The sequence below is a fragment of the Mastomys coucha genome, unplaced genomic scaffold (genome assembly GCF_008632895.1).
Source record: "Mastomys coucha isolate ucsf_1 unplaced genomic scaffold, UCSF_Mcou_1 pScaffold23, whole genome shotgun sequence".
In the NCBI taxonomy this organism is placed as follows: Eukaryota; Metazoa; Chordata; class Mammalia; order Rodentia; family Muridae; genus Mastomys; species Mastomys coucha.
The window spans coordinates 86,088,129-86,113,904 of record NW_022196906.1 but is presented as its reverse complement, the minus strand read 5'-3'; the positions used below and the strand labels follow the sequence as shown (position 1 = coordinate 86,113,904).

Here is a 25,776-nt window from a genome sequence, read left to right as displayed (position 1 = left end):
GTAGAAACAGACAGGGTTTCTCTCTGTAGTCCTGGCTGTCCTGGTACTCACTCTGTAGACCAGGCTGGCCTCGAACTCGGAAATCCGCCTGCCTCTGCCTCCCAAGTGCTAGGATTAAAGGCGTGCGCCACCACCGCCTGGCTTTTGAAACATGACGCTTAAGGCTTAATTATTCAGTCAACTAATCATTCAGTTTATATATCAATAAGATCACAATTTACAAGATGCCAATACAATAATTTCAGAGCCACATGAATAAAGACAATGTTTAAACCTTTTGAAAACCTTAACTACTTGTGGCTATTTAGAACTACGAGGGGTCTGGATCATCCTCCTTTTCATCTGCATCCATGATGATTTTCTCTGCTTCTCTCCTGCTCCCTGACCTTTCTCACTCCTAAACTTCTAGCTCCACCTCTCTAATCCCATCCAATCATGGGCCCCAGTGTGACTGGAGAGAGAAAAATGCTGCAACACATACATGCTTTAAAGATGTTTTTATTGACATTTAAATTAAACAACTGCTAATTTCCTATCTTCTTGTAAATGGGCCTGGCTATTTTGAAGATGTGTATTCGTGGCCTGCGTCATCGGTTCACCTTGCAGATTTGAAGGATAAAGTGATTTCAGCGCATGTGCCACACATCTACCTTTAAGGAATAAAGGAAACTTCACATCACTGTGAGATATTGACCACGTTACAGAGAAACTCTTAGCTGAGATGGACATGCTGGTGCCTACCAAACTAATGAAAGTGCTGAGCCTGGAGGTGAGGCTTTAGAAGCATTAGCATTGGACTTTCTACTACAGAAACTCCCAGAAAGGAAGTCCAGACCATGGATGAAATAGGGTCAAGGTAACACTTAAGCATCTCTGGGTGTGATGAGTAAGGCTTTAGTAGGGTATTCACTTTGCTGAGAAGGGAGGAGTGAAGGTGGATGCATATTGCATAGCAGGGTAGTTAAAGACCTATAGAATTGTTATGTTGGGTTTCCTGAATATCAAGAAGGGATGGAGATCTGGCTCAATTGGTCCCATGCTTGCCTACATGCAAATAGCCCTGGAATCAATTTTCAACACTGAATAAAACTGGGTGTAGTAGCACATGCCTAGGATCCTGGAATTTGGGAGGAAGAAGTAGGTAAATAAGGAGTTTAATGTCATTTTTGACTACATAGGGAGTTCAAAGTCTGTCTGAGCTACACGAATCTATGCTGAAAAAAACAACACAATACCCAGAGGATCAACCCAGTTTTCCTCAGAGAACATGAAACGTCTTTGTAAATGTCTTGGTTTCTGCTTTTGAAGTCAAGACATTTGGCCAGCATGTTCTTTTCCATTCTCCACCAAATCCTGGATTGCTCTCTATATACAGTCTGACCTTCATAATGTGGCCAGCAAGGTGCTACAGCTATTCCAATCCTCACCATCCTTACCTGTAATGATGGTAAGCTAGCCTGCAAACTATAGGGTCAACTGATGGTGCCTTCCCACTTCTTTTGGACAGCAACTTATCTCCATTTCAAAGCTATTGTGCAGTGCAAATCTTGACTATTCACTGATTGGTATATGAATGTTTTCAATAAGACTTTGTGGTGGTTTGCATGATGCTGGCCTTCATAGTTTCATATATTTGAATGCTTTTTTTCACAGTCTTTGTAATACCTAGAAGAATTGGGAAGTATGACCTCATTAGAGAATGTGGTTGGAAGAACTTGTTGGAAGTGGCATGTCATCATGTGGGCTTTCCGGTTTCAAAAAGCCCAAGCCAAGCCTAATTTTCCTCTCTGTCTCCTGCTTGTGGGTCACACGTAAGTTCTTAGTGTTCCAGCACTATGCCCGCACGCTTCCATGCTCTTTGCCATGATGGTCATGCACTTGCCCTCTGAAACTGTAAACAAGCCCCCAGTTAAATGCTTTCCTGAATAAGTTGCCTTGGTTATAGTGTCTCTTCAGACATTGAATTCTATCCTAGTATTTTCTGCGTGTATGCCTGCCCATGTGTTGAATACAATGATTTTGTTGATTACTGAGGTAGAATAACTTTACCATGTTAACATATCACAAGGCAAAAACACTGCCACAAACAGGCAAGCAGTCGATCTCCATCATAGGTTAAGTTTATAGAGAACTTTTTAACTACACATACATAGAAGGCAAGCAGCTGAAGAACTTAACGGTGGGACAGCGGGTGGTCATACAGTCAGAGCATGGTGGCTGGTTGCCTAAGGTCAGCACTCTAGTTCCACCTTTATCTCTTAAACTAAGCGTCCTGTTCAAGCCCGATGTTGTAATGACGTGCAGTGTGTTCTGGATTTTACCCTCCCTGCTCCACGGCATTCACGATTGTAGGTGCTCAAGATAAGGAAGGAATGTCATTGCACCAGCACAGGAAGCTCACTTTCCCTTGAAAGGAGATTCAGTGTGTGCCCCAGAATTCAGAGTGAATTTGATGTAAATGTAAAACCAAAAAACAGAAATCCTACCCATCCAAAATTTTCTGTATTGTCCTAAGCCAATTCCTGTCTTCACAGTGAAGATGACTGTCTCTTGTTTTCTGCTATGATTTTAGTTTGAAAACTTGCTCATACATGGATCCTCAGTCCTTATGTAGACCTTAAAACTTGATACCATTACTAATTAAAATTTTGGTACTGCCAATTAGTACATTGAGGCACAAGGACCACCATAGAACTTGGAAGCTACAGAATCAGGTAAAGAATCACCTTTTTGTGAAGTGGTGTTTTTTTTTAATGTCAGGACCAGAACTGGAACAGAAAAGTTTCAAACTCTTATGTTCATTTTCCCTAATAAGAAGGGGAGGGGAGAGGAGCAATGGGATGGCAGGGTGTTGGTGGAGGGGTAACCAGGAAGTGGGATATCAGTTGAAATAAAAACAAATAAAATAATTAATTAAAAAAGAAGTGAATATTCACTACAATATATAAAAGCATCTATAAGCTGGTGAGCTAGGAAACAAACTATAATAACTGGGAAAACCAATCACACATCAATGGAGTTACATATCCTAGTTTAATTCCAGAGAGGTGATTTCAATGAAAGACCATGCTTCCTTTCAGTTTCAATCAATGTTCCCATTTCACATTTTCTGAGGACACTTACATTGATTCATTACCATAATCGTATTTTTGGTCTGTGGCTTCTACTGCTTTCAAAAAACATGAAGTCCTAAACCAGAAGAAAAATAGCAAAATCAATTTCCAGCAATAAAAGTATAGCCTTGGGTGGAGGTTTAAATATGCTTGGCCTAGGGAATGGCACTACTGGGAGGTGTGGCCTTGTTGGAGTACATGTGGTCTCATTGGAGGAAGGGTGTCACTGTAGAGTTGGGCTTTGAGATCCTCCTCCTATCTGCCTAGAGGCCAGTCTTTTCCAGTTTCCCTTCAGAACAAAATGTAGAATTCTAGCTTCTCCAGCGCCATGCATGCCTGGATGCTGCCATGCTTTTTGTCTTGATGACAATGGACTGAATCTCTGAACCTGTAAGCTAGTCTCAATTAAATATTGTCCTTTATTAGAGTTGCTTTGGTCATGGTGTCTCTTCACATCAATGGGAATCCTAACTAAGACACTTCACTTTTCAAATTATGAAAACTCAGGAAGCTCAGGAGTGGGAGGCAGTAGAGTTTTGAGTTGGAAGCCACACTGGTCTACATAGTGAGACTCTTTCTCAAAGCAAACAGACAAACAAGACATCAAACAATAACCAAAATCCAGACCCTCCACAAAATAAGCCAAAAGCAAAGGGAAAGTGGTATGTGTATGCTACAAATGAGATACTGTGCATTCATAACAATAAAACTTTTTTATAAACAAAAAGATGGATTGACCTGGAATATAGTATGTAACTTGAAATAAGCCAGAGGGGGAAAAATACAATATAGTACTCTCACATATGGATGGCAATAATGTTGAGCTCATCATTCTAAGCAAGGAGAATAGAATTGTAGTGCCTGAGCCTGAGGTTGGAAATTGGGTCGAGGGACCAAGACTTTTATCAAAGACTCTAAAGATTTATTAGTGCAATTCTCAAATGGCACTGTGACTGGAGATATACCACTGCATTGCATATTCTAAAACTGCCAAAAGAGTAAATTATAAATATTTACACTACAAAATAAAGGTAATCCTTCAGTCTATGGATATGTCAGTTACTTGTATTTGATCATCTTATAACATATACTTGTATTAAGATATTATGTGAAACCCCAAAAATGTATATACAGAATATTAGTCAATTGAGGTAAATAAAAGTGTTGAAATATTGAAGCTTTAATTAAAAGATTAGTTATCATATCTGAAATTTGCAAGACTAGCATCCTAAAGTCCTAGTAACTCCTGGTTTTGTTTTATAATTAGTAGCATGACTATGTTTGGCTGAGCTATGATCTCATTTCCTAGATCTCTTACTTTGCTTTCATTATTGAAGAACAAATATTAAGAAAAATCTCACCTAGATGCACTAGATACTTGCAATTCTAGCACTTGGGAGACTCAGACAGGAGGATTGCCGTGACTCTGAGGGCAGTTTAGACTATAAAGGGATACTAGGTCTCAAGGAAAAAACAATATATACATATATATGTATATATATATATATATATACATATAAGTGTGTGTGTGTGTATACATACATATGTGTGTGTATGTATGTATATGCAAAGATGAAGGACCTCTTGTCTTAGTTAGGGTTACCATTTTTGTAATAAAATATCATGATCTAAAACAACTTAAAGAAGGGTTTATTTCAGTTTACAGTTCTACATCATAGACTATCACTGAGGAAAATCAACACAGAAACTCAAACACACCAGGGAGCTGTGGGCAGGAGCTGAGGCAGAAGCCATGGAGGAGTGTTGTTTACTAGCTTGTCATGGCTTATTCTGCCCTCTTATAGAACCCAGGGCAACCAGTCCAGGGGTGGCACTGTCCCTAGTATGTGGGCCCTCCCATATTATTCCACAATCAAAAACTAAAAGGCTCTACCAGAGGCCAGCTAGTGGGGGCATTTCACAGTGGAAGTTCCCTCTTCCAAAATGACTCTAGCCTGTGTCAAAATGACAAAAAATTAGCCAGCATCCCATGGCATGTTCCTTCTGAGATATAGCCACTTCATTAAACTTAAAGCCATACCATTATTGCATCAGAATTTCAATAATTTGTTTTAGCATTGTATAGCCAGTCAGTAGTCACATTTGCTTGAATGACACAAGGTTTGACTAAGTTGATAGTGAGTCTACAAACCCCATTAAGTTGATAACTTCAAGGTCTTTCTGCCCCTTCATTTTATTTTTATTTTTATTGACATTTTTGTTGTTGAAGGATATGTGTCCTTTAGTTGTAAGGATACACCTTTTGTCTTTTAATGTTTTTTATTTTTATTTTTTTTTTCAGATTTTATTCCCCATACAATGCACTGTGCTGCTCCAAGTCCTGGAGCACAATGAAAGAATATTGGGATATTGGAGGACTTGAATTGCCCAAGTATTTCTAATGTAGAAGTAATGTTGGAAACCACACATCTGTCACTGTAGACTTCAACTTTGATGTTATGATAGAATTTTCTGGATGTTCAACACACTTCAGGTTCTGAGTTTGAAACTTAATGTGAGGCCTGAAAAAATCCTAGGGCCACTGCTTTATCCCAAATATTTCCTGTAGATCTAGGGACTTGATTGAATACATGTTTTACTGATTATTGCTCTTCATTGTATTAAATTACTTAATTAAAAATTATGTCAACATAAAAATATTATATTTCAGCAAGTTTTATTACATACAAGTATCAATTCTCCAAAGTCTCAATGTGCCGGGTGGTGGTGGCGCACGCCTTTAATCCCAGCACTTGGGAGGCAGAGGCAGGCGGATTTCTGAGTTCGAGGCCAGCCTGGTCTACAGAGTGAGTTCCAGGACACCCAGGGCTATACAGAGAAACCCTGTCTTGAAAAAACAAAACGAAACAAAGTCTCAATGTAACATTTTGCTTTGTGAAGTCAGACCCTCTCCACAGATGAGCTTTGTATCATTTCATTTGAAACTGTATGTGATTTTTTGATAGAAACTATGTCCCCTGTAAATCCAAAGTATTGGAAGGATCCAAGATAACCTCAGAGCTAGGGCTCAGTGTCACCTCCTCATCAAACCTGGGAATTAAGAACGTACTCTTATTTTTACTTTGAGTGTTTCATACATGTATATGATGCAATTTGGTTATATTCAGTCTCCATCTTCCTCACTTCCTCCTTTGGAGGAGATCTTTAAGTGTACAGTTTTCCAAGTTGTCTCCAGATGTTTCTGGAGACTCCATCCAAAATCAAAGTCACAAAGAGCAGACTTACTATGAGGAAACAAGCACCAAGCATCACTGCCTTTATCTTTACATCAAGGTCTAAAGGGAACTGGATCCCAAAACTGTCTACATCTGTCAGCATCTCCTTCAGAAAACCAGACCAGTGCTTGGAAATCCTGCCAACCACGAACGCTTCATCAAGAGATTTGATCTGAATTGGAAACAAAAATCAAAGAACAAGAGGAGGAGCTTAAAAAGTTCTAGAAAAATAACAGTGAATATGGTTTAAATAACAGGAGACAAATACTCCATTCAGATTGGTGTGCCCTCGTGTGACTGAACATTGGAAAGGTTGCTGCATAAAATATGAATTTGGGTCATTGTATATGAAATTTTCACAGTGTTTCCCCACTGTCCTCGCATGTTCCCCAAAAGTAAACTGTAGGCCAGCTTAATATTTCTGTTATTGTTTCTGAAAATAGAAATAAATTTACATATATCTAGATGCCTTCTTACATACTTCATCTATTTTAACACATACTAGTATATGTCTTTTGGTGCATATTTAATATACTCCCACACACACACTTGCTCAGAGCATTTTACATACATGCCTTGTAAGATCTCTTGCATTTTCTCTGCATTACCTACATTTTCTTAGAACTGCCCGTGTCTGTGACTAGATTTGTAGGTCAATGGAGGCAAGGCTTTATGTACATGTAACTGGATTCTAAGAGAAGAATTGTTGTGGGAAATATTTTTAAGAAGATAGAACAAGCACTTTCCTGCGCTTGTGCCTCTGCCCTGGCATCCTGGGTGGCCATGCACTGGCAGGCAATGGCCAATCTGTTTTTATCTCATGGAGGCTCTGACTCAGCTCCAAAACTTCTCCACTCAGCTCGCTAAGTTCCCACTGGCAGGCTGCTACCTTATGCTTCAAATCCCCCATGGCCTTTGTGGTGCACATCTGGCAAACCCATGCTTTCTTTGCTGCTGTACCTTTCTCTCTTGAACCCAGATGAGGAGCCGTGTGAAGGAAAACACAACACAAACTTAGTTCAGAAACAATGGTAACTCAGTCTCTGGGCGCAAATATTAAAACCTAATCTTGTAAGCCTTACGAAAATCCTATTCCTTCAGCGCTGAATCCTTGTGGATCCACGATACCAGGAAACTCTAGCAGCTACATCTTACCTTGTGCTCCCTCTCTTTCTGTCCAACCCTGAAGTCCCTCCTACTTGCCCAGTGAGTGCTCCTTTATTCTTTAGGGGATTGGTTCACAAGAAGCCAACCTGAGTACTGACTCATTCCAGACAGCCTTTCCCTGGAGAGCATGCAGCCCAGAGCCATCCACAACAAGGAATAAAAAGCTACATGGTTCCCAAGGGCTGCAGGCATTGGGACAGAGTAAACATGGAGAAAAGAATTCATGAGAATGGAGGCAGAGTTCTGAAGGCTTATCAGGAAGGGATAGCCCTCATCAGCTTCAGAGTGGTTTTGCCCCTTCTGTGGAAATATCAGCCTAATTTTTATCTGATTTTCTTATCTTTGAAGAGAATCAGCAAGCTATATGACAAAAATTCCCTCAGCTTTAAAGATTCCTCCAAGAACTAAACGTAGAAACATATTTCCCAATGAACTAATTCAATATAAAAATAACAAGGAGATCATGGTGAAGCATGATTGGGGGTAAGCACTATACCTGTATTTTAACTTTTTCTTTTATTTCTATTTCATGTACATGGCTGTTCTGTTTGCATGTTGGTCTGTGCAGCTGTGTGCAGTGCCTGAAAAGCATTGTACACTTAAACTGGAAGCCAATAGAAATGTTTCTTCCTTTAATGGTTCTTGTCGGCTATTGGTCATAGCAATGAGAAGAATTGTTGATAGAGAAACTGTGGCTATTTTTAAGATGACCACACCTTTTCTTATTTAATAGTGTAAGCACTGACTTTGTATTGGACCACAAGATATTTCTCTGACCATGTTATTTCTTTTTTAAAATATCTGTACAGAAATCTCCATTTAATACAACTTTAGCTTTATGTAAAAACATGTTCTATTTATAAGGAAAGAAAATCTAATAAACATGATCACATCAGTTACCTCAAAATCTATATTTCCTCCAATGTTGCACATGATGATTGGACCAATAATTTTTAGAACGTCCTGTTTCTCCTCGTTTTGAACTGTAAACTTTGGCCGAAATGGGTGCCAGGTTTGAATAACATAACCGATTGGCATACCAGGAGGAGCTTGGACTTCTATCTACATATGAAAAAAGAACATTGGTAAATATGTTTATAGTCATACTATCTATTTGTTGCTTCATTTACTTAGAATGACAGGCAGTGCTCCAATTTACAATACCCTTTAATCAGATCAATGCTATTTCTTCTCTTAATTCATGGAGGTAACTATACCAAAAAAGGTGAATTAACTTGCATCAGATTCTCCAGCTAATGTACAGAAGAGACAAATTGAACTCTTGATAGCTTTCATGTTACATTAATATCTCTTTATAAAGACTGTCTATTAACAAATTTTCTTTCTTAAACTTGTTTATAAACAGTAGCTTATCTCTATGGACATAACTCTGATCACTGCTACATTTTCAACTATTAGTTCTAATATTGTATAAGAAAAGGACTTTGGACACTAGACTCATGGCCCTGCTATTTATTTACTAGGAGACTCACATGGGATCATTTCTCACAGTCAAGCTTCATGACCATGTTATACTGCTACTCAATTGTAGTACTTTATTCACCCAACACACAAACACATTCTCCTCAGATATTGCTATGCATTGTAAGATTATATGTAGCCTAAAGGCATGGAAAACAAAGGAGTACTTTACAAATAAACTTACTCTCTCAAAGTAGAGTAAATACAGTATTAAACCCTAAATATCTGTTTTCGTGTTCTCTCTGTTTGAGATAGGCTTTATGGACATTAGTTACAGAATGACTGGGGTACACAGGCAGACGAGGTCCTAGGCAAGTGAAATCCAGGTAAAGGCTATTTTCCCTATAAAGTCTCTATGTCCTAGTGCCTGCTCTGAAAGACAAGTGATGCAAAACAGGCAGTAGGATTTCAGCTGAGGGCAGCTCCATCTGAGGGAATGTTTACAGAGAACACAACTCACTGTGTTTATTGAAAGAGAGGAAATAAAAAATGTATATATGGGTGATGTTTTTCTGCTTGCTCCTTAGTGGAGTGTCCGAATCATCAGATAAATTATGAGATGAATGCATATATTCTTCTCCTAACTCTTCTGTTAAGGCATTCTGTTTCGAAGGCATCCTCAGGCATGTGGCTCCATTCGTTTGGGCCATACCTGTCATGATCATTTCTGACAAGAGATTTGGCCAAAGGGCCTTCCTGTGAACATGAGAAACAGTTGTTTGAGCTGTTACTCATCCATAAAGGAGAGATTACCCAAGAGCATAAGCTTAGTCATTTATATCCCTCCCTACATAGCTGAATGAAGGCCAAAGCATGGCTCATGGATCTTTTTTTTTTTCTTTAAATATAAATGGCTCAGCAAAAAAATTCTTGATAAATTTATCTTGAAAACTGGGTTGGTAAGTCTTCAGAGACCTTCTGGAGGCAGCAGGGGCAGAAACAAGAATCACATCGCAGTGGTCGTTGTAGAGTTATGACTTCATGACCTGAGTTATTAAGGATCCTCATGGAGAAAGCCCTGGCATCCCCACAGCAATTGCGTGCTAAGAAGTTAGAGTCTTCCACGGCGTAGTAAACCTTCTGGCCTACTTGGTCACTGATTTTGTACTGGTTCGCAGTTTCAAAACCTAAAATCGCTAAAAGAAAAAAAAAAAAGCTCATAATCAACGGTACATTAAAATCCTCCACATAGCCTAAGAGAGTATAATATCTAGATACCCCAAGTTTAGCTGATAGTCTAAGAAGCACAAGGAAAGGAAAAAAAGAAGGTATATAGATAATCAAGTCTAAGGGAAAGAAAGGCAAAAGAAAAGGAGAGGCGAGCAAACTAAGAAAAACTTGAGTACCTCTGGGAGACATGGAAAACAAAACAGGCATTTTTCTTTTTTTGATACCTCTAGGGTCTAACCCAGGAAAGGGACTGCAGCATGGGGTGGAGACAGTAGTGCTAGACATGCAGATAAACAACCACTTCCCTAGCATGGTTTCCATGTGTTATAGAGAGGCTAAAGAACGTGTGATAGTTTACAATTTATGTGAATTACTATAGTAAACCAGTTGGGTTGAGACTTTGTTTTATAAGCCATATTTTCTTTTATGCTGCATTTGAACAACGGAGAGACTTACTCTCCAAGCACACATGAAAAATGGGAGAGGTTGAAAGTGGAAGGTAAGATGCAACAATGTATTGAGCCCCCGGGGACCTTGGAGGAGCTGAGGTTGGTCCTGGACAACAGGCATGTGTGTATATGTATATTTCAACCACCTCCTCACCGTGCCTTGTCATGATATCACAATCCCACAGGTGCTCCAAATGAACCTGGCCTTACTGGTATTCCCTTTATACTAAAAACAGAGAGGTTGTCAGATGTCATCTTACAAAAAGCTATTGTTGACGATCTGTCATTCAGAGACAGAGAGAGTCAATTCATAGTCACATTTGCCCACAGACAAGCACTGTGAATCCATTTTTTTTCCTTTGATGAGACTGGAGAAGCCTTAGAAGTCTCTTAAAGATTGGAATGGTATCAACACCCACCACAAATATTTTTGCAAAGATTTTAAAAATTACTTTTAAGATTACTTTTTTAATTGAGAGAGTATCTATAATTCAAATAGCTGCTCAATTAAGTACCTGGGTCTCTTCTTTTAACTTATAAAGTGAGATCAACAAGGCTTGCATCAAGTTTCCTTCAAGTTCTAGTTTCCTTCAAGTTCTTTGGAAAACTAAAACTAAGAAAATGAAGGAATCTATACCGTGGCTAAAGATAGCACAGTGGTTGAATAATTTCATAGTATGCATAAGACTGGAGATTTTAGTCCTGGGCATGCAGGAATAAAAATCTATAGATGCAGCATCTATTTATTCTCCAATAAGATAAAAGTAAAAATGCTGGTCATAAACTCAGGTGATGAAAATGAATAAAGAAATATTCATATTTTTATATTATTTATAATTTTAAAAACACTTCCATTTAAGAAAATACAGAGGGTAAGGAATTTGAAAGGAGGTGTATAGCAGTGGAAGAGGGGGAGTTAGGAGTAGCCACTAGAAAGTCTCAGATACCAGGGACCCAAGAGGTTTCCAGGACCCAACAGGGAGGACATTAGCCATTAGCCGAAATAACCCACAAAGGTGAAACAGACCCTGTAGAGACCATATCCAGTGGCTAGGCATAGCCTCCGGTTGAGGGATGGGGCCACCCACCCACCTCAAAGATATTAATTCAGAATTTCTCTTGTCAAAAGGAAATGCAGGAACTAAGAGTTGAGCAGAGGCTAAAGGAAAGGCCATCCAGAAACTGCTCCACCTAGGGATCCATCCCATCTGCAGACAGCAAACCCAGACACTATTGCTGATGACAAGAAGTGGTTGCTGACAGGAACCTGATATAGCTGTCTCCTGTGAGGTTCTGCCAGAATCTGACCAATACAGATTTGGATGCTTGCAGCCAAACATCTTGTTCTGAGCTCTGGGATACCAATGGAGGAGTTATGGCAAGGGCTGAAGGAGCTGAAGGGGATTGCAGCTCCATTGGAAGAACAACAGTATCAATCAACCAGACTCCCCCCCTCCAGAGGTCCCAGGGACTAAACTACCAATCAAAGATTACACATGGGGGCCCCGTGGCTGCAAATGGATATGTAACAGAGGATTGCCTTATCTGGCATCAATGGGAGCAGAGCCCCTTGGTCCTGTGGAGGCTTGATGCTCCAGTGAAGAGGAATACTAGGGCATTGAGGCAGGAGTGAGAGGGTGTGTGGATTGGGGAGCACCCTCATAGAAGCAGAGGGGAGAGAGGATGAGATAAGGAGTTTGCAGAGGGAAAACCAGGAAAGGGGGATAACATTTGAAATGTAAATAAATAAAATAACCAATAAAAAAAGAAAAAAATAAGTCTAGGAGTGTACCATACAATGCATGTTCTAATTTCTTTTGAATGGAAAAGAACTTTCTAAACAGATGAATATGAATTTAAAAGATATACTCTCGATATCAATTAAGTTTGTATCATGTTCTGATCAAGAACAGATGCTGTAATTTATACATCTTCCTATGATCTGCCTCCCGTGGCAGTTATGATGTCCTGGGAGCTTCTTCAGTTCCCTTTTGTACCTGTAGACATTGGGCCTAGGGCGACCTCTGTAGGCACCTGGCTTATATTCTGCTCAGCAACTCCAATACAACGGGGGCCCCATGCTAAGCTCCGAAGTGCTGAGGCACCCTCTAAAACCTAGATTCCATGGTGAGGACATCAACGGAGATTTTACAGAGAATCTCCATCCCAATTCCAAAGGATCATTCACTGCAACCTGAACCACCTTTGCCTGAGGTTCAGTAGAAGTCTCACCCTGGTCATAGCTTGGCAGAAAACAGCTAAGAAGCCTGGCAGGGTGTGGTAAAACATGCAGTGATTTGCAGATATGGGGAAGAAAAGTAAGTTTTAGGTACTATCTTTCAAATTAGTGTTTGTGACAGGGACAGCTGGCCATCATAATATCAACCAAGAGGTCCCTAAGTGGCAAAAGTGAAAATATCCAGAAAAAAGTTCTTGTTTAAAGACTATGAGGAAAGGCATTGTAAGAAGTCAAGCCCTGCGTCATCCAGAACGCTGTATTTGTGGTGTTCAGCACGCCTTTACTTTCGTCGGCTTTCTTGGAATATGATGGATACGGCAAATACATACCTTCCACAAACTCAAACTGCTGATGAATCAGAATGTGATCTATCTGTCATAGTGAAAAGAAAATTGAGAATTTCAGAGAATTCACTCAACCAGACTGGGGGTTCATAATTTTCATTATTTAATATGATTTATAGCTTGTCACCAATGCTTATCAGTATCAAATTCTCCCAATTGTCGGTCGACTAAAACCGTATTTACAGCTTTTTCATTTGCAAATATATCTATGGAATGGATTTACTGTTAATGTGGGGAAACGAGGTCAGTTTGGCTTAGTTTCAGATATCTATAGAGATGAGAAAGCAAAGTTCTTGCTAGATGATTTTTAGGAAATGTGAAAACATTCTTATCTGTTTAAAGAGGCCCTTTTGCACGTCTGAAAATGATGTCACTATTTGTGGTAACTGAGGACTTCTCTGCACTTTCTGATTTCTGGGCTTTTACTGTGGTAGTTTTTCCTGGGTTTTTGTTGTTTGGTTTGGTTTGGTTTTGAGACAAGGCTTCCTCATGCAGCCCCTGAGGGCATTACACTTATGATTTCCCTGATTTGATCTCCTGACTACAAAAGCATGAGTCATCATGCCTTGCCTGACCTTGACTTTAAAAAAGGTATCAAGGTATTTTTCAGAAATATAAACAAGTATATATTCATAAGATAATTCATTTACTGAACTCCAAATGATGATTTGGGAAAACACCAAAGTACAGTCTTGTTATACCTACCCGATTTATGAAACAAAAGAAGTATCAACTTAAAAGTGCTATGGTAAACTACATGCAGTACTACAAAACCCAGAATTTTTTTTTCTCTTACTGTTGGTATTCGAAGCATTGTATTTGTCTAATAATAAAAGCAATGTGAATAAAAATAGTTTTTATTAATTACAAGTAAATAGTAGATCATACTACACAGGGAATGTACATTTATTTTTTTCAGTACCACTTACTGAATCTGATGTCTAAGATTAATTAAATGTATATTTAAAATACCAATTCATATATCCATATATTCAGTATTGTGATTAAGGAGCACAGGATGCAGAATTAACATATGAAGTTTAAGAAGGCAAGTCTTATGACATGTCATAAGTCTTAGGCCCTTGGCTCTAAGGTCACTTTTATGGACCATAGTTTTCTGTTATGTAAATGGTTATAATTATAGTTCTTTTACATCATAAAGTTTCTGTAAGGAATAGGTAACCCTAATTGCATCTGTTGTATATAAGCATCTGCTCTTTCTCCACATCTATGTCAGATTTTGTGGTCAATTGTCTTCTTTATGACTCATGGTGTGGTAGAATATCAAAAAATATTTTAATCTACATTTCATATCTAAGGACAGTGAACACTTTTTAAAAGGAATTTACTAATCACATACATTTCTTCCCTTTGATAATTCTGTTCAATTCTATAGCGTCACTTTTTGTTGAGTTCTTTGTTTTCTTGATGTTTGGGTTTTTTGAGTTCTTTCTATACTCCACACACTAATCGTCTGTTAGGTGTGTAGATAGCAAAGATTGTCTTTTTTTCCCTGGGCTGTCTCTTCTCTCATTTAACAGTTTGAGTTAAGAAGATTTAGTTTCATGAGAGACTGTTGGTTGATTGGCAATCTTACTTTCTGTGCTACTGGAGTCCTATTTAGAAAGTCTCATGTCCATATGTGGAAGCGTAATCATTACATTTCCCTCTAGCACTTGTAGAGCATCAGGTCTTATGATTCCTGATTCACACTCTGAGCAGAATTTTCAATTAATGCAGACACAGTGAAAATCATTCTGGAAGTTTTGCAAAAGACTGAACATAAAACTTCCATGTGTCCCAGCTATGTCACTTATGGATGTATACTCAAAGGACTTTCCATGTCTTACTGTAGAGATGTCTGCACACATATGGTCATTGATGCTCTATTCAAAATAGCTAAGAAATGAAATCTGCCTAGATGTTGATGATCTCATGGCTGGACAATGAAAATGCGCAAGATACACCCAGTGGAATTTTATCCATCTGTAAAGAAAATTGAATTGATAAAATTTGAAGGTAAATTGATGGAACTTGAAAATATAGCGAGTGTAGTAAGCTCCAACTTGGAAAATCAAGTGCCATATGTTCTCTCTCATATGCAGATAGATTTGAATCTTTAGATGTGTTTGTTTAAATTGTAATGTCTGTAGAAACCCCAAAGGAAGAAGATGCATGGAAAGGCTGTGGGTAGTGAAAAGCCCTTACAGAAACTGAGCAAATAGCATACATGCATGAAAAGTGAGGGAGTTTTGAGATTTGCAAGTTTTAAACAGGGGGTCAGTGATTAGGGAGAATGGGATATGGAGAGAGGATTAACAAAAACAGTGTATATGAAGAATGTGTGTCTAAATGTAAAAGTTAGAATGGATGTACCATGTATGAGTAAATAATGCTTATCCCAGAAGCCATGTGCTATCAGATTAAAATCCAAGTGACAGATGTGGAACATCTCCCTAGGAATTATTGACCAAGAAACTCCCAGAGGCTCCCCAAACTATACTGATTTTGGCCAATTTCATTAATTGCCCACCAAAAGTAGATGACAAGTCTCTTGCTGAAACCCCTACACACTTTGGTTGCAGAACTCAAAGAAATCATACTTCAGCTGAGCTGGAAGCTTCCTTCTTGCTGCTAGATTTCAAAGAGTTTGTAAGCTTCAGTTGTATGCTATGTATATTATATAATGCCAACATATCAGGCAAGATGTCCCTGCTGCTGAAATTGTGGCACAGCTCTTATGCAGATAAACAAATGCTTTCTTATCTGAGGTCTAACATGAGGAAATTCACACCTTGAATTGAGGGAACCTAGTCAAAGCCCCATGGTTGGGAAAATCAAAGGCACTGGGGATGAACCAAGTGCTTTCATTTTACTAAATGGTCATATCATCAAACTGCTTCCAAAATATTTATATACATAGACTAGTGCTCAGTCTTGATCAAAAATGCTTACTTCTCTTTGTAGTGACTCTTGAATTGATGCAGATCCATCACTGGCCAAGGTGCTGAGAAGTGTTTGGTATGTCTTAAATACAACACCTGTATCTCCCACTCCAAGGCTCAGGGAACATCAGAGAAGATGGGGCAGAAAGAAGGAGCTAGAAGATGAGGCCTATAAAATTCTTTCTTACAGGTATGAGCTCATAGCAGCTGTGTTTCCCTACATAGGGTCTACACAAGCCTGAGCTTGTAAATTCTTAGTCATGGATGATAAAGGGGCTTACAGGGCTCAGCGCCCACCCCTAAGACTATTGTTGCTCTTAGACTGCTAGGAGCAAAAAGAATCAATGTCTTTAGTGATTTAGCCACTAGTATCTTAGTATCTAGTACCTGTGGATAGGGTAATACTCATGCCCCAGGATAGTCATGTTTACATGCAGTGGTTTGTAAATAAACAAAATACACACACACACACACACACACACATTCAAAGACAGGAAAATAGGATGAGGCCTTGGATGGTGGGAAATACTTATGGGGGTAGGAGTGGGTCAAGAGACAGTAGGTGGATTAATAATGTGACCAGAAGTGTTTGTAGAATTTTATTATTATTCAATAATAAATTAATAAGGAATATATTATATATTGTGCTTATAAAAAATCTTAGAAACTTGTGCTAAGTTTATACCAGTGTTTGACCATTATCATAAATCACTTTCCAAGGTAATAGAAAATACAATTTCCTAAGACATTCAAACTTTACTTTGGAAATAAAACAAATACACATGAATCAGAGTGATTAATTTTAGAATATATATCCATGTTTTATGGATAAAGTAATAATTTCAGCACTTGGGACACTTCAGTAAATAGATTCTGAGGAATTGCAGGCTAGCCTGTGGCACTTAAAGTACCCTTTACCAAAAAAAAAAAAAAAGTTTTCTCTCTGTCTCTAACTTGTATGAATGAACTGTGATTACCTACTCACAAGTAAAATGGAAGTATGGTCTTGTTTATGAATTTTCTATTCATTTGAGTTTACCTGAAGTAAATATTCCAATCCAGATGGCACTTCATGGGAGATGGTGTTGATATTCATGGGGGTCACACAGTAGGTCCACCTGGCTGGTTAGATTCTAGTTGACTTTGGATAATAAAGGAGGCTGGGCCTGCATCTGCACAACTGAACAGCCAGCCTGAAGTCCTGAGGAATCAGAATGTCCAGAAGTTTCCAAAACAGAAGTAAGCCAAATAGTTTGTTACTGCACAGAAAAAAAAAAATGAACAACCAATGTTTTGGAATTACTATATCTATATAAGTTGACATTTCAATTCTTGCATCTATGGTCATTAATGTGTGATTGTGATTTTTTTTAGAGCTATATCAGTGAAGTATATGGGATTTAAGATCTACTCTTTTTGAGGGTGCTGGCTGTAAGCAAAGATGGCAGAGAACTTTTCCTTTGGCTCTGTAACAATGCTCCCCAAATTGAAACACTCTCATCTGGGGGAAAAAGGGAAACTTATAGACTCCAGAAGTAAACACATCTCACTAACCCGAGAAAGCTGAACTGTACAAGATTTACAAGGCCCTTCCGAAGATTATAGGAGCAGATATCAATTGCTGTGGAGAAGAGACATTCCTGACATTTGAGCTGTCTCCATGTTGTGCTGAGAGTGGTAGGAATGAACCTTTTGTGAATTGCAAACCAACCAGGATGTGATGAGCTTTCCCATGATGCAGTTGCCTCAGAGACATCCATTCTCCTGTATGGAACCTTTCACCCACAGTCCTGTAAAAATCCTCAAATTAGACTTTGGTGTGGTTGTTACTCTGATATGTTAGTGGTGCGAAGACTAACATATGACTACTGAGAAGACATCTGTTCATGTCTCCCTGGAAGAAAATTAACACAAAACCCTTACCATTTGCACTTGACATGTGTAATTTGAGAGACAAAATCATGGATGATTCAAGTTATTTATATGAAGGTTTTGGCATGACTTGAGTGTTAATGAGAAAACCAAAGCAAAGAATATGAACGACTATTTCTAGGGCCAAAGCAACCTGCTAAAAAGAATAACTTGGAGTCCTGAACAATAACTTGTCCTATATGTGTAGAACGGGTGATTGTCTTCCACTATATGAATATTTGTCAAGGGCTGGAGTTGTTTGTCTATTTTCTACAACTTATGGGATGGGTAGCACTGGACTGTGATGGGGAAAAGTTAGGAATGCCACCACAATCCCCAAGTGCCCAGAATGGCTCACTTGAAAATAATTCTCTATTTCAAATATTATAGGTGTATATAGTACATACATATATGCAGTAATATGTATGGCTCCAATAAAGCTTCACAAGCTTAATTTTATAATTCATAGAAGATCGGTTCCTAGGTTCCATAATATGTCAGCACTGATATTTACCAGAATCGGTAGTGAGTTTAAGTAGAACCCAGATAAAGGAAATCCACTTGTCATTAAAAGTAAGTAGCAAACAGAAAATACACGAATGCCCCATGAGCACAAGTTTTATAGTCAACTCCTTCTAAGTAAATGAATTTTTATGGATGATCTGTAATACAACTGTATCTGTTGTACAGTGAAGAGAAACAGTTATGAAGAAGATAATTTGCGCTTAAGCACCTTACAGTTAACTTCCAGGAAAAAGAGTATGTCCCTAGAATAAAGTTCTCAGACACAAGGCTTAAATGAGGATGGAAATGCCAGGAAGAGAGGAGCTTTGTGAGATGCTGTAGGAAGAAATGGTGAACGAACAGTAAAGAGAGGGAAACTCCTGTTGGGAGGTGATTTTGGCATACCCACCAAGAGACATGTCCAAAGAAGTTAGGAAGCTCTCAGCAGGATGCAGTTTGCCTCCAGAAGCCCCGTGTAAGGAGTTCTCACTTTAAGTTTGCTTAGCAGGCAAGATGTGGACGTGGGGAGTAGGGTGAGTTCACCACACCATTTATATAAACAATGCAGAGCATTCAAATTCCCAATGTAAAAAAAAAAAGAAAAGAAATTGAAATGATACCCTATAAATGGTGTAGCATATATGCTCAAGGAGGGGCAAGCGAACAATAGATTTGATACTATAGGGAGGAAAAGAAAGCAGAACAAAGAAAAACACTGTACTAAACTGTTGCGTGAACAATATAAAAAAAAAAAACAATACATCCACGCTAGTGCCAGCTAATTTCTAATATCATGGTTTTCCCGCCACTAGAGTCTCCATGCAGTGGTTCTCTTGTGGCAGATCCTGCTCACATTCCCAGCTATCCACCCTCCCTGTGGTTAGCTGTCACAAATCCCCATAACCCGGTAAAATCAAAATTCTAGAGGCTTGTAATTTATCATTCAGATTTATATTAGTAAATTCTCAACCCACAAAATGACCACACAATGAGCTCAAAACTCAATTGATATAAATACAAGCCACACACCTAGATAGGGCAAATGCACCCTACTTATTATTTAATCATCTATCTAAGAAATTCCCAGTACTTATGGCTCCCAGGACTGCGTGGTTCTGGCTCTTCTTCCTCTCCTATAAGTACCATCTTGTCTCCTCCTCTCCTTCTCCCCCTCTGTCCCTCTGCCTCTCTGTACTCATGTCTAAAACTCTCAGCCCACCTTCTTTTTTTGTCCAATCCCAGGCTCTAGCCTTATCTTTCACCTGCCTTCGCCTGCTCAGACACAGCAATCGCACTAAACTACCGCTGAGAAGGTTCTGGAGAGGATCTGACATTAAAGCCAGAACTTCACAATCCCAGTCCGGGCTCATCTTCTTCCAGTTAGTCTAGCCTTGGAACTTGATCATCATGCACATGCCGTTCATGAGAAGGACTTTGGAAGCCGTTGGCCGGCATATGATGCTAACACATTTTTCTGAGAACCTTTGGGGAGTAGATTCAATGGGGCAGAAATTCAAGAAGGAACACCAACCTGGGGATGGATAGTTAATAGTCTGGACACCTGTGCTGTCTGCAGTGCCAGACCACACCTGACTCTCCTGGGCTAGTAGGTTTATTCAGACTCTTGCTCCCTAGACCTTTATCTGGAGCATTGTTTCTCAGTCAACAGAACCCAGTTTATGGGTGAGGTCAAATCTACTTTGCAATAGCCCGGGTGACCTCTGTGCTATCAGTAGATCCAAGCTTTACCTGACTCCCACAGACCTTAGTTTATCACAGCCATTCTCCCTAGACTCTTATCTTGAGCACTCAAACAGAACCAAATCCTTTATGGAGGAGGCCATTTGTACTCTGTACAATTTCATTGTATCACATCTTAAGCTTTGTTGAACACAATGGATTGAGTTAATCATCATCAGGAAACTTTTTTTTCAAAACTGTCCTATGCTTAAATATGCCTAAAATAAACTACATCAGATACTAGAAGTTTTTTTTAATTCTATAACATTTTAATATTAATTTAATGCATGGTTTTTGATAAATCCTTTCAGAGATGCCTATGTTGTCCACACCAGCTCTGGCCTTATGCCTGATACGTTTACTTATAATTCTGAAGGTATCCAGGTTCCCTGTATCTAATATTTGTACGGTCAAATATTCACTCCTGTCAGCTCACTTTTATATAAGCCATGTGGGCTCGCTCTTTCCCAGTTTTTGAAGCTGTGATGTGTTTATCCTCATTATAAAATTTCTACAGCACCTAAAGTTAACACAACCACATCGATGACACTTTCAGGGCAAAGCAGAACTGAACAAGTCCTTCAGTGCCATCACCGCTGAACTCTGCTCTGTCATTGCTGCCTGGATGAACCCTGACATTTAGTTACAAGTTTAAAGACACAAGAGTTTTAAAAAATTGACTTGCACAAAAGAAATAAAAAAAGATTATGTACAACAAATTGGTTTTTAAAAATACCAAAAGAACATCTGTCCCTTCTGTCATGCCAACAACTTGACATATATACACATGCAGAAAAAGTTCTAACTTGGCCATCTGAGCAGCTGTGCTCTACTATGATGAACAAACTGCCGCTGTGATTTCACACTGATAGAAGGCATATTCAAAATATTTCATATACTAAATACTGCAGTAGTCTTTGCACGTATAAATGCTGGTTTTAATAGTTTTTACTTTGATTAAAAGTAATGTTTTAAGCAAGCTAACATTAAGTTCACTGAAATTCACAACATTTCTAGAATCTATGACCTTACAATAAAGAAACCCAAAATGCACAACTATAAAAAAGCAAGCTTTAACCAGCACTGGCTACTGAGTCATGGTGGACTGGGTTTCCTTCTTGCCTAACACTGATCACTACTCTGCTGGCAGTGGTATTTGTAGAGAAACCACACACACACACACACACACACACACATATACACACACACTTTGTGTTTTATAATAAAGTGGAGGCGTGCTCTGCCAAGGTATTCTGCTGAACAATCAAGCAATGTGACAGGCTTAATATAAAAGGAAGTTTATTTGGGATTTGGAGGACAGGGTAGAGACAGAGAGAGGAGAAAAACAAAGAAAGAGAGAGAAAGAGAAAGAGAAGAAAGAGAGAGGGGGGGAAGGGAGAGGGAGAGCAAGAGGGAGAGGAAGAAGGAAAGAGGCTGGCCCGGGACACAAGGGAGAAAATAGGTGTCTGTGTGTGTGTAATGTTCATACCTGGCTGTTGCTAGGTAACTGTTGGCGGAGCCTCCAGGAAATGCTAATACACACACACACACACACACACACACACACAATTTTCTTATATTTTACATAATCATAGCATATATATATAATTAAAATTCATATGGCTGTACATTAAAGTATTTGCTATACATGAAAAATGGTCTTTATGAAAGCTGTCACTATGTACAATGACTTTGTCGACGACTAGAAACTTTAATAAAAAGGATATAAGTTCTGGTACCAACTGACGTTTAGGTTGCTTTTCAGAGGAAATAGGCATATAAAGTAGACAAAGATACAAATACCAGTAATGACCACATGATAGAATATTGTAATGCTATGATTACGTCTAACTTGTTTTGTTAGGGGTATGTGTGTATATGCTTTCTATTTTTCCCTTAATCTCTTAGCTTTTAACCTATAATGCATGTATTATATATGACAGTGTTGAACCATTTTTATTGGAGGTCATAGTACTTAGGTTATTGCATATCAGGTAGAGTAAGAATCACTGAAGGACTTTACACACTCAGGGAAGGGTCAGCGCACTTCCCATTGAACTTGGATAAATATTTTATCACTGTTCTAGTTATCTTTCTATCACTGAGATTAAGTAACATGATGAAAGAAATGGGGAAGAAAGAATTTATGTGTGTCACATGTTATGATCACAGTCCATTAGTGATGGTAGACAAAGCAAAATCTCAAGCAGGAACCATCAAAGAAAGTTGCTTATTGACTTGTTTTTTCCTGACTTGCTCAGCAATCTGTATTATATAGCCCAGGCACACCTACCAATGGATTGTACCCAGCATAGTTGTTTAGGGCCCCCGAATCAGTTAGCAGTTTATAAATGTCCCCTTAGAAAAGCTCACGTGCCAACTTGACTAAAGCAGTTCCTCAATAGAGGTTTTCTCATTTCACTTCAATTGTTCTGGTCTTTGGTTAATCACATTTTAGCTTACCAAAAACAACAGATTCTTATTTCAAATTATTACAAGAACAGCCTCATAAACCTTCCTCTGAGACTTCATGATCAGGTCTGTTTCATCAGTAGTGATCGCAGCATTGTCATCCAAGTTCAACAACAGCTCACCAAGCTCTGAAGTCTCAGCGGCTTTTCCAGCCCAAAGCTCCAAATCCTCCCATCAAGCGTTCCAAGGCATAAAAGCCTGGTCGGGATCATCGCAGCTAGGCTCTGCTAACAAGCTCCATCCCACTCTCCTCCTGCTGCCTGGGTAAACAACGTGATCAGGAAAAGCTGTGCAAGAAAGGGTTTGTTTGTTTATGCTGCCCATCCTGATCACAGACCATCACGAAGGGAGTCAGGGTAAGAACTCTTGTCGAGGCAGGAAACACGGAGGAAAACTGCTTACTGGTTTGCTTTACCTGGCTACTCTGCTTCCTTTCTTATACATTTCAGGCACATGTGTCTGGTACCAACTCCAGCGGTTTGTATCGTCCTCCCCATCTATCATTAATCAACCATCAATCAATCATCAATCAATCAGTTAGTCAATGCACACATACCCAAAGGCAAATCTAATAGAGACAATTTTTTTTTTTTTAAGACAGGGTTTCTCTGTATAGCCCTAGCTGTCCTGGAACTCACTGTGTAGACCAGGCTGGCCTCAAACTCAGAAATCCGCCTGCCTCTGCCTCCCAAGTGCTGGGATTAAAGGCGTGCACCACCACTGCCCCACTGAGACAATTTAATTAAGGATCTAATTTCAGATGACTCTAGTTTATGACTGGGTGATAAAACCTTGGGCTTCTTTTTGTTTGTTTTAATTAAGTATAGTTACAATGAGATATATGACTTTCTTGTTGACAATGAGTACTTCCACGGCAGTTAATTTTATATGTCAACTTGAAAGTGGCCATAGCATGCTCAAACCAAACTTACGTCTAGATGTGTCTAGAAAGTATTTTGAACTGAGATTAGTATTTGAATCTGTGGAGTGAATAACTAGGTTTCCCCACCTCATGTGGGTAGGCTTTTTCTACTCTCCTGAGAGCCTAATAGTGAAGACAAATCTCTGCTGCTTTTCTTGAGTTAGAACATTAGTGTTCTGCTCTTCATGTTCCTGCCCCTCAACACTTAAGACCCAAAATGGACTCTGTGTCACTGGTTTCCCTGACTCTCAGATTGAATTTAAAAATATGGTGGTTTTGATTTATACTTTTGAATTGTTTCACTCTCAAACTTTGTCTAAGAACAATTTGTAACTTTATATAGCTTTGAAAAATTACATTCACTTATTTTTTAGCGTAGGGTATGTGCATGAATGTGTGTTTGATTGTACACATGTGTGTGTACATGTGCATGTCATGTGCATGTGTGAACATGGGCAAATACAAAGGGGCAAATGTGAATTTCAGAGGGCAGCTTTTGATAATCACTTCTCTCCCTTAAGCATGTGTGTCCTAGGGATCAAACCTAGGTCTCTAGACTTGGCGCCACAAAACCTAGAAGCTGAACCATCTAACCAGACAAAGCTCATATCTCTAGCTACATATTTCCTGTTGTTCTTTTTTTCTAGAGGACTGTGATTAATTTAATGGATCCATTCCAAGAAATAGCATCACATATTTGAAGAAATGTTCAGACAGTATTTTAGTTGAATTAATTAACCATGACCAGACAATTGCTTCCCCATTCTTATAATTAAAAAAGGAATGTCAAAAAGACACAGAAGGGACACAGAAGGGTGGGGCCCTTCTCCCTTGATCACTAATTGAGAAAATGCCTTACAGCTGGATCTCATGGAAGCATTTCCTTAACTGAAGCTCCTTTCTCTGATAACTCTAGCTTGTGTCAAGTTGACTCAAAACCAGCCACTACATTGTGTTAAGTAATTCATGCTATATAACTTACCATAAGAATAAGAATTTCTCTAATACATACACACAATTTTACATTACAACTTGATTAGCATATCCCTTTTTATAACAGTTAAGTGCAATTCTAGGAGAGAGAACCATCATGTCCAATACACATTTAACATTTATAAACATCTTTGTTGAAATCATTCCATCAGAAATCACAAGTCTCCTTTGCTGCTGGGCCGTTTATCACAGTAGGGGACGAAGGACCTGTGCAGGTGGCAGACAAAGGTGGCCACATAACTTATAGGAGGTGGGAAAAACTATGTGGATTTGAGAATGAGACGAGAATTTTAACTGTAGATTCTGATTGATATCTCTTTCCAGCTAAGACAGAAAGAATTTGAATATAACTAATAAGCGCATACATTCTTTCCCCTCCTCCTAATTCCAAACCTAACAATTATCTAGGACTATTACCAGAAATATCCTTGATATAATGCCATTACTAAAGGGAACTTAGGAAGAAAGTGTTTATTTTGGCTTAGAGGTTCAGAGATGGATACAGTCCGTCATTGAAGGAAGAACATAAGTAAGAGACCAATCTGGTGGTAAAGGAGCCAAATGATCCCATTTCATTAGCACATAAGAGAGAGAGAGAGAGAGAGAGAGAGAGAGAGAGAGAGAGAGAGAGGAGAGACTAGTAAGTAGGACCATGCTATCAAATTTCAAAGCCCACCCAATGATGTACTTCCTCTAGCAAAGCTCTGCCTCCTAAAAATTCCAGAACCTTCCTAAGCAGTTCTACCTGCTGGTTGCCAAGTGCTCCAATCGATGAGCCTATGAAAGACATTTCACATTTAAACCACAACACAAGGTTAGCTTTATACACAGAACATATAATTATGCATGTGTGTATTATGCATGCACACATACAGGTTGTATAGGACTATGTCGAGTGACAGAAAATTTAAAAGCAAAATGCTTCAGTTAGCCAACAATATTGTATTTTCGTATTACAAATTTTATTGTTACAAATGCTTGGAAAAAAAGTTTGTTTTTTCACATTAAAATATATGAAGGCGGTTGAGACCCTGGGAGTTCTGAGGGTACTAGTTAGTTCATATTGTTGTTCGTCCTAAGGGGCTGCAA

At 38.9% G+C, this 25,776-nt stretch overlaps 1 protein-coding gene across 2 annotated transcripts in view; it reads right to left on the bottom strand.

Annotated features, from left to right (window-relative positions):
* Window positions 1–480: 480 nt before the first annotated feature.
* Window positions 481–25,776, bottom strand: part of LOC116072319 (phospholipid scramblase 1-like) — a 54,965-nt gene continuing 29,669 nt past the window's right edge. The window contains exons 2-9 of one of the 2 annotated variants that reach the window (XR_004111398.1): window positions 17,185–17,404; window positions 13,186–13,228; window positions 9,914–10,134; window positions 8,417–8,578; window positions 6,360–6,521; window positions 3,124–3,189; window positions 1,437–1,665; window positions 481–650 (exon numbers count right to left, since the gene is read on the bottom strand). Coding sequence is in view for 1 of the 2 variants with exons in the window: in XM_031343722.1 (XP_031199582.1) it covers window positions 3,133–3,189; window positions 6,360–6,521; window positions 8,417–8,578; window positions 9,914–10,134; window positions 13,186–13,228; window positions 17,185–17,241 (702 nt within the window). In the remaining variant the exon portion in view is untranslated. The remainder of the gene's footprint in view (window positions 651–1,436; window positions 1,666–3,123; window positions 3,190–6,359; window positions 6,522–8,416; window positions 8,579–9,913; window positions 10,135–13,185; window positions 13,229–17,184; window positions 17,405–25,776) is intronic. The other variant, XM_031343722.1, reaches the window with a different exon arrangement.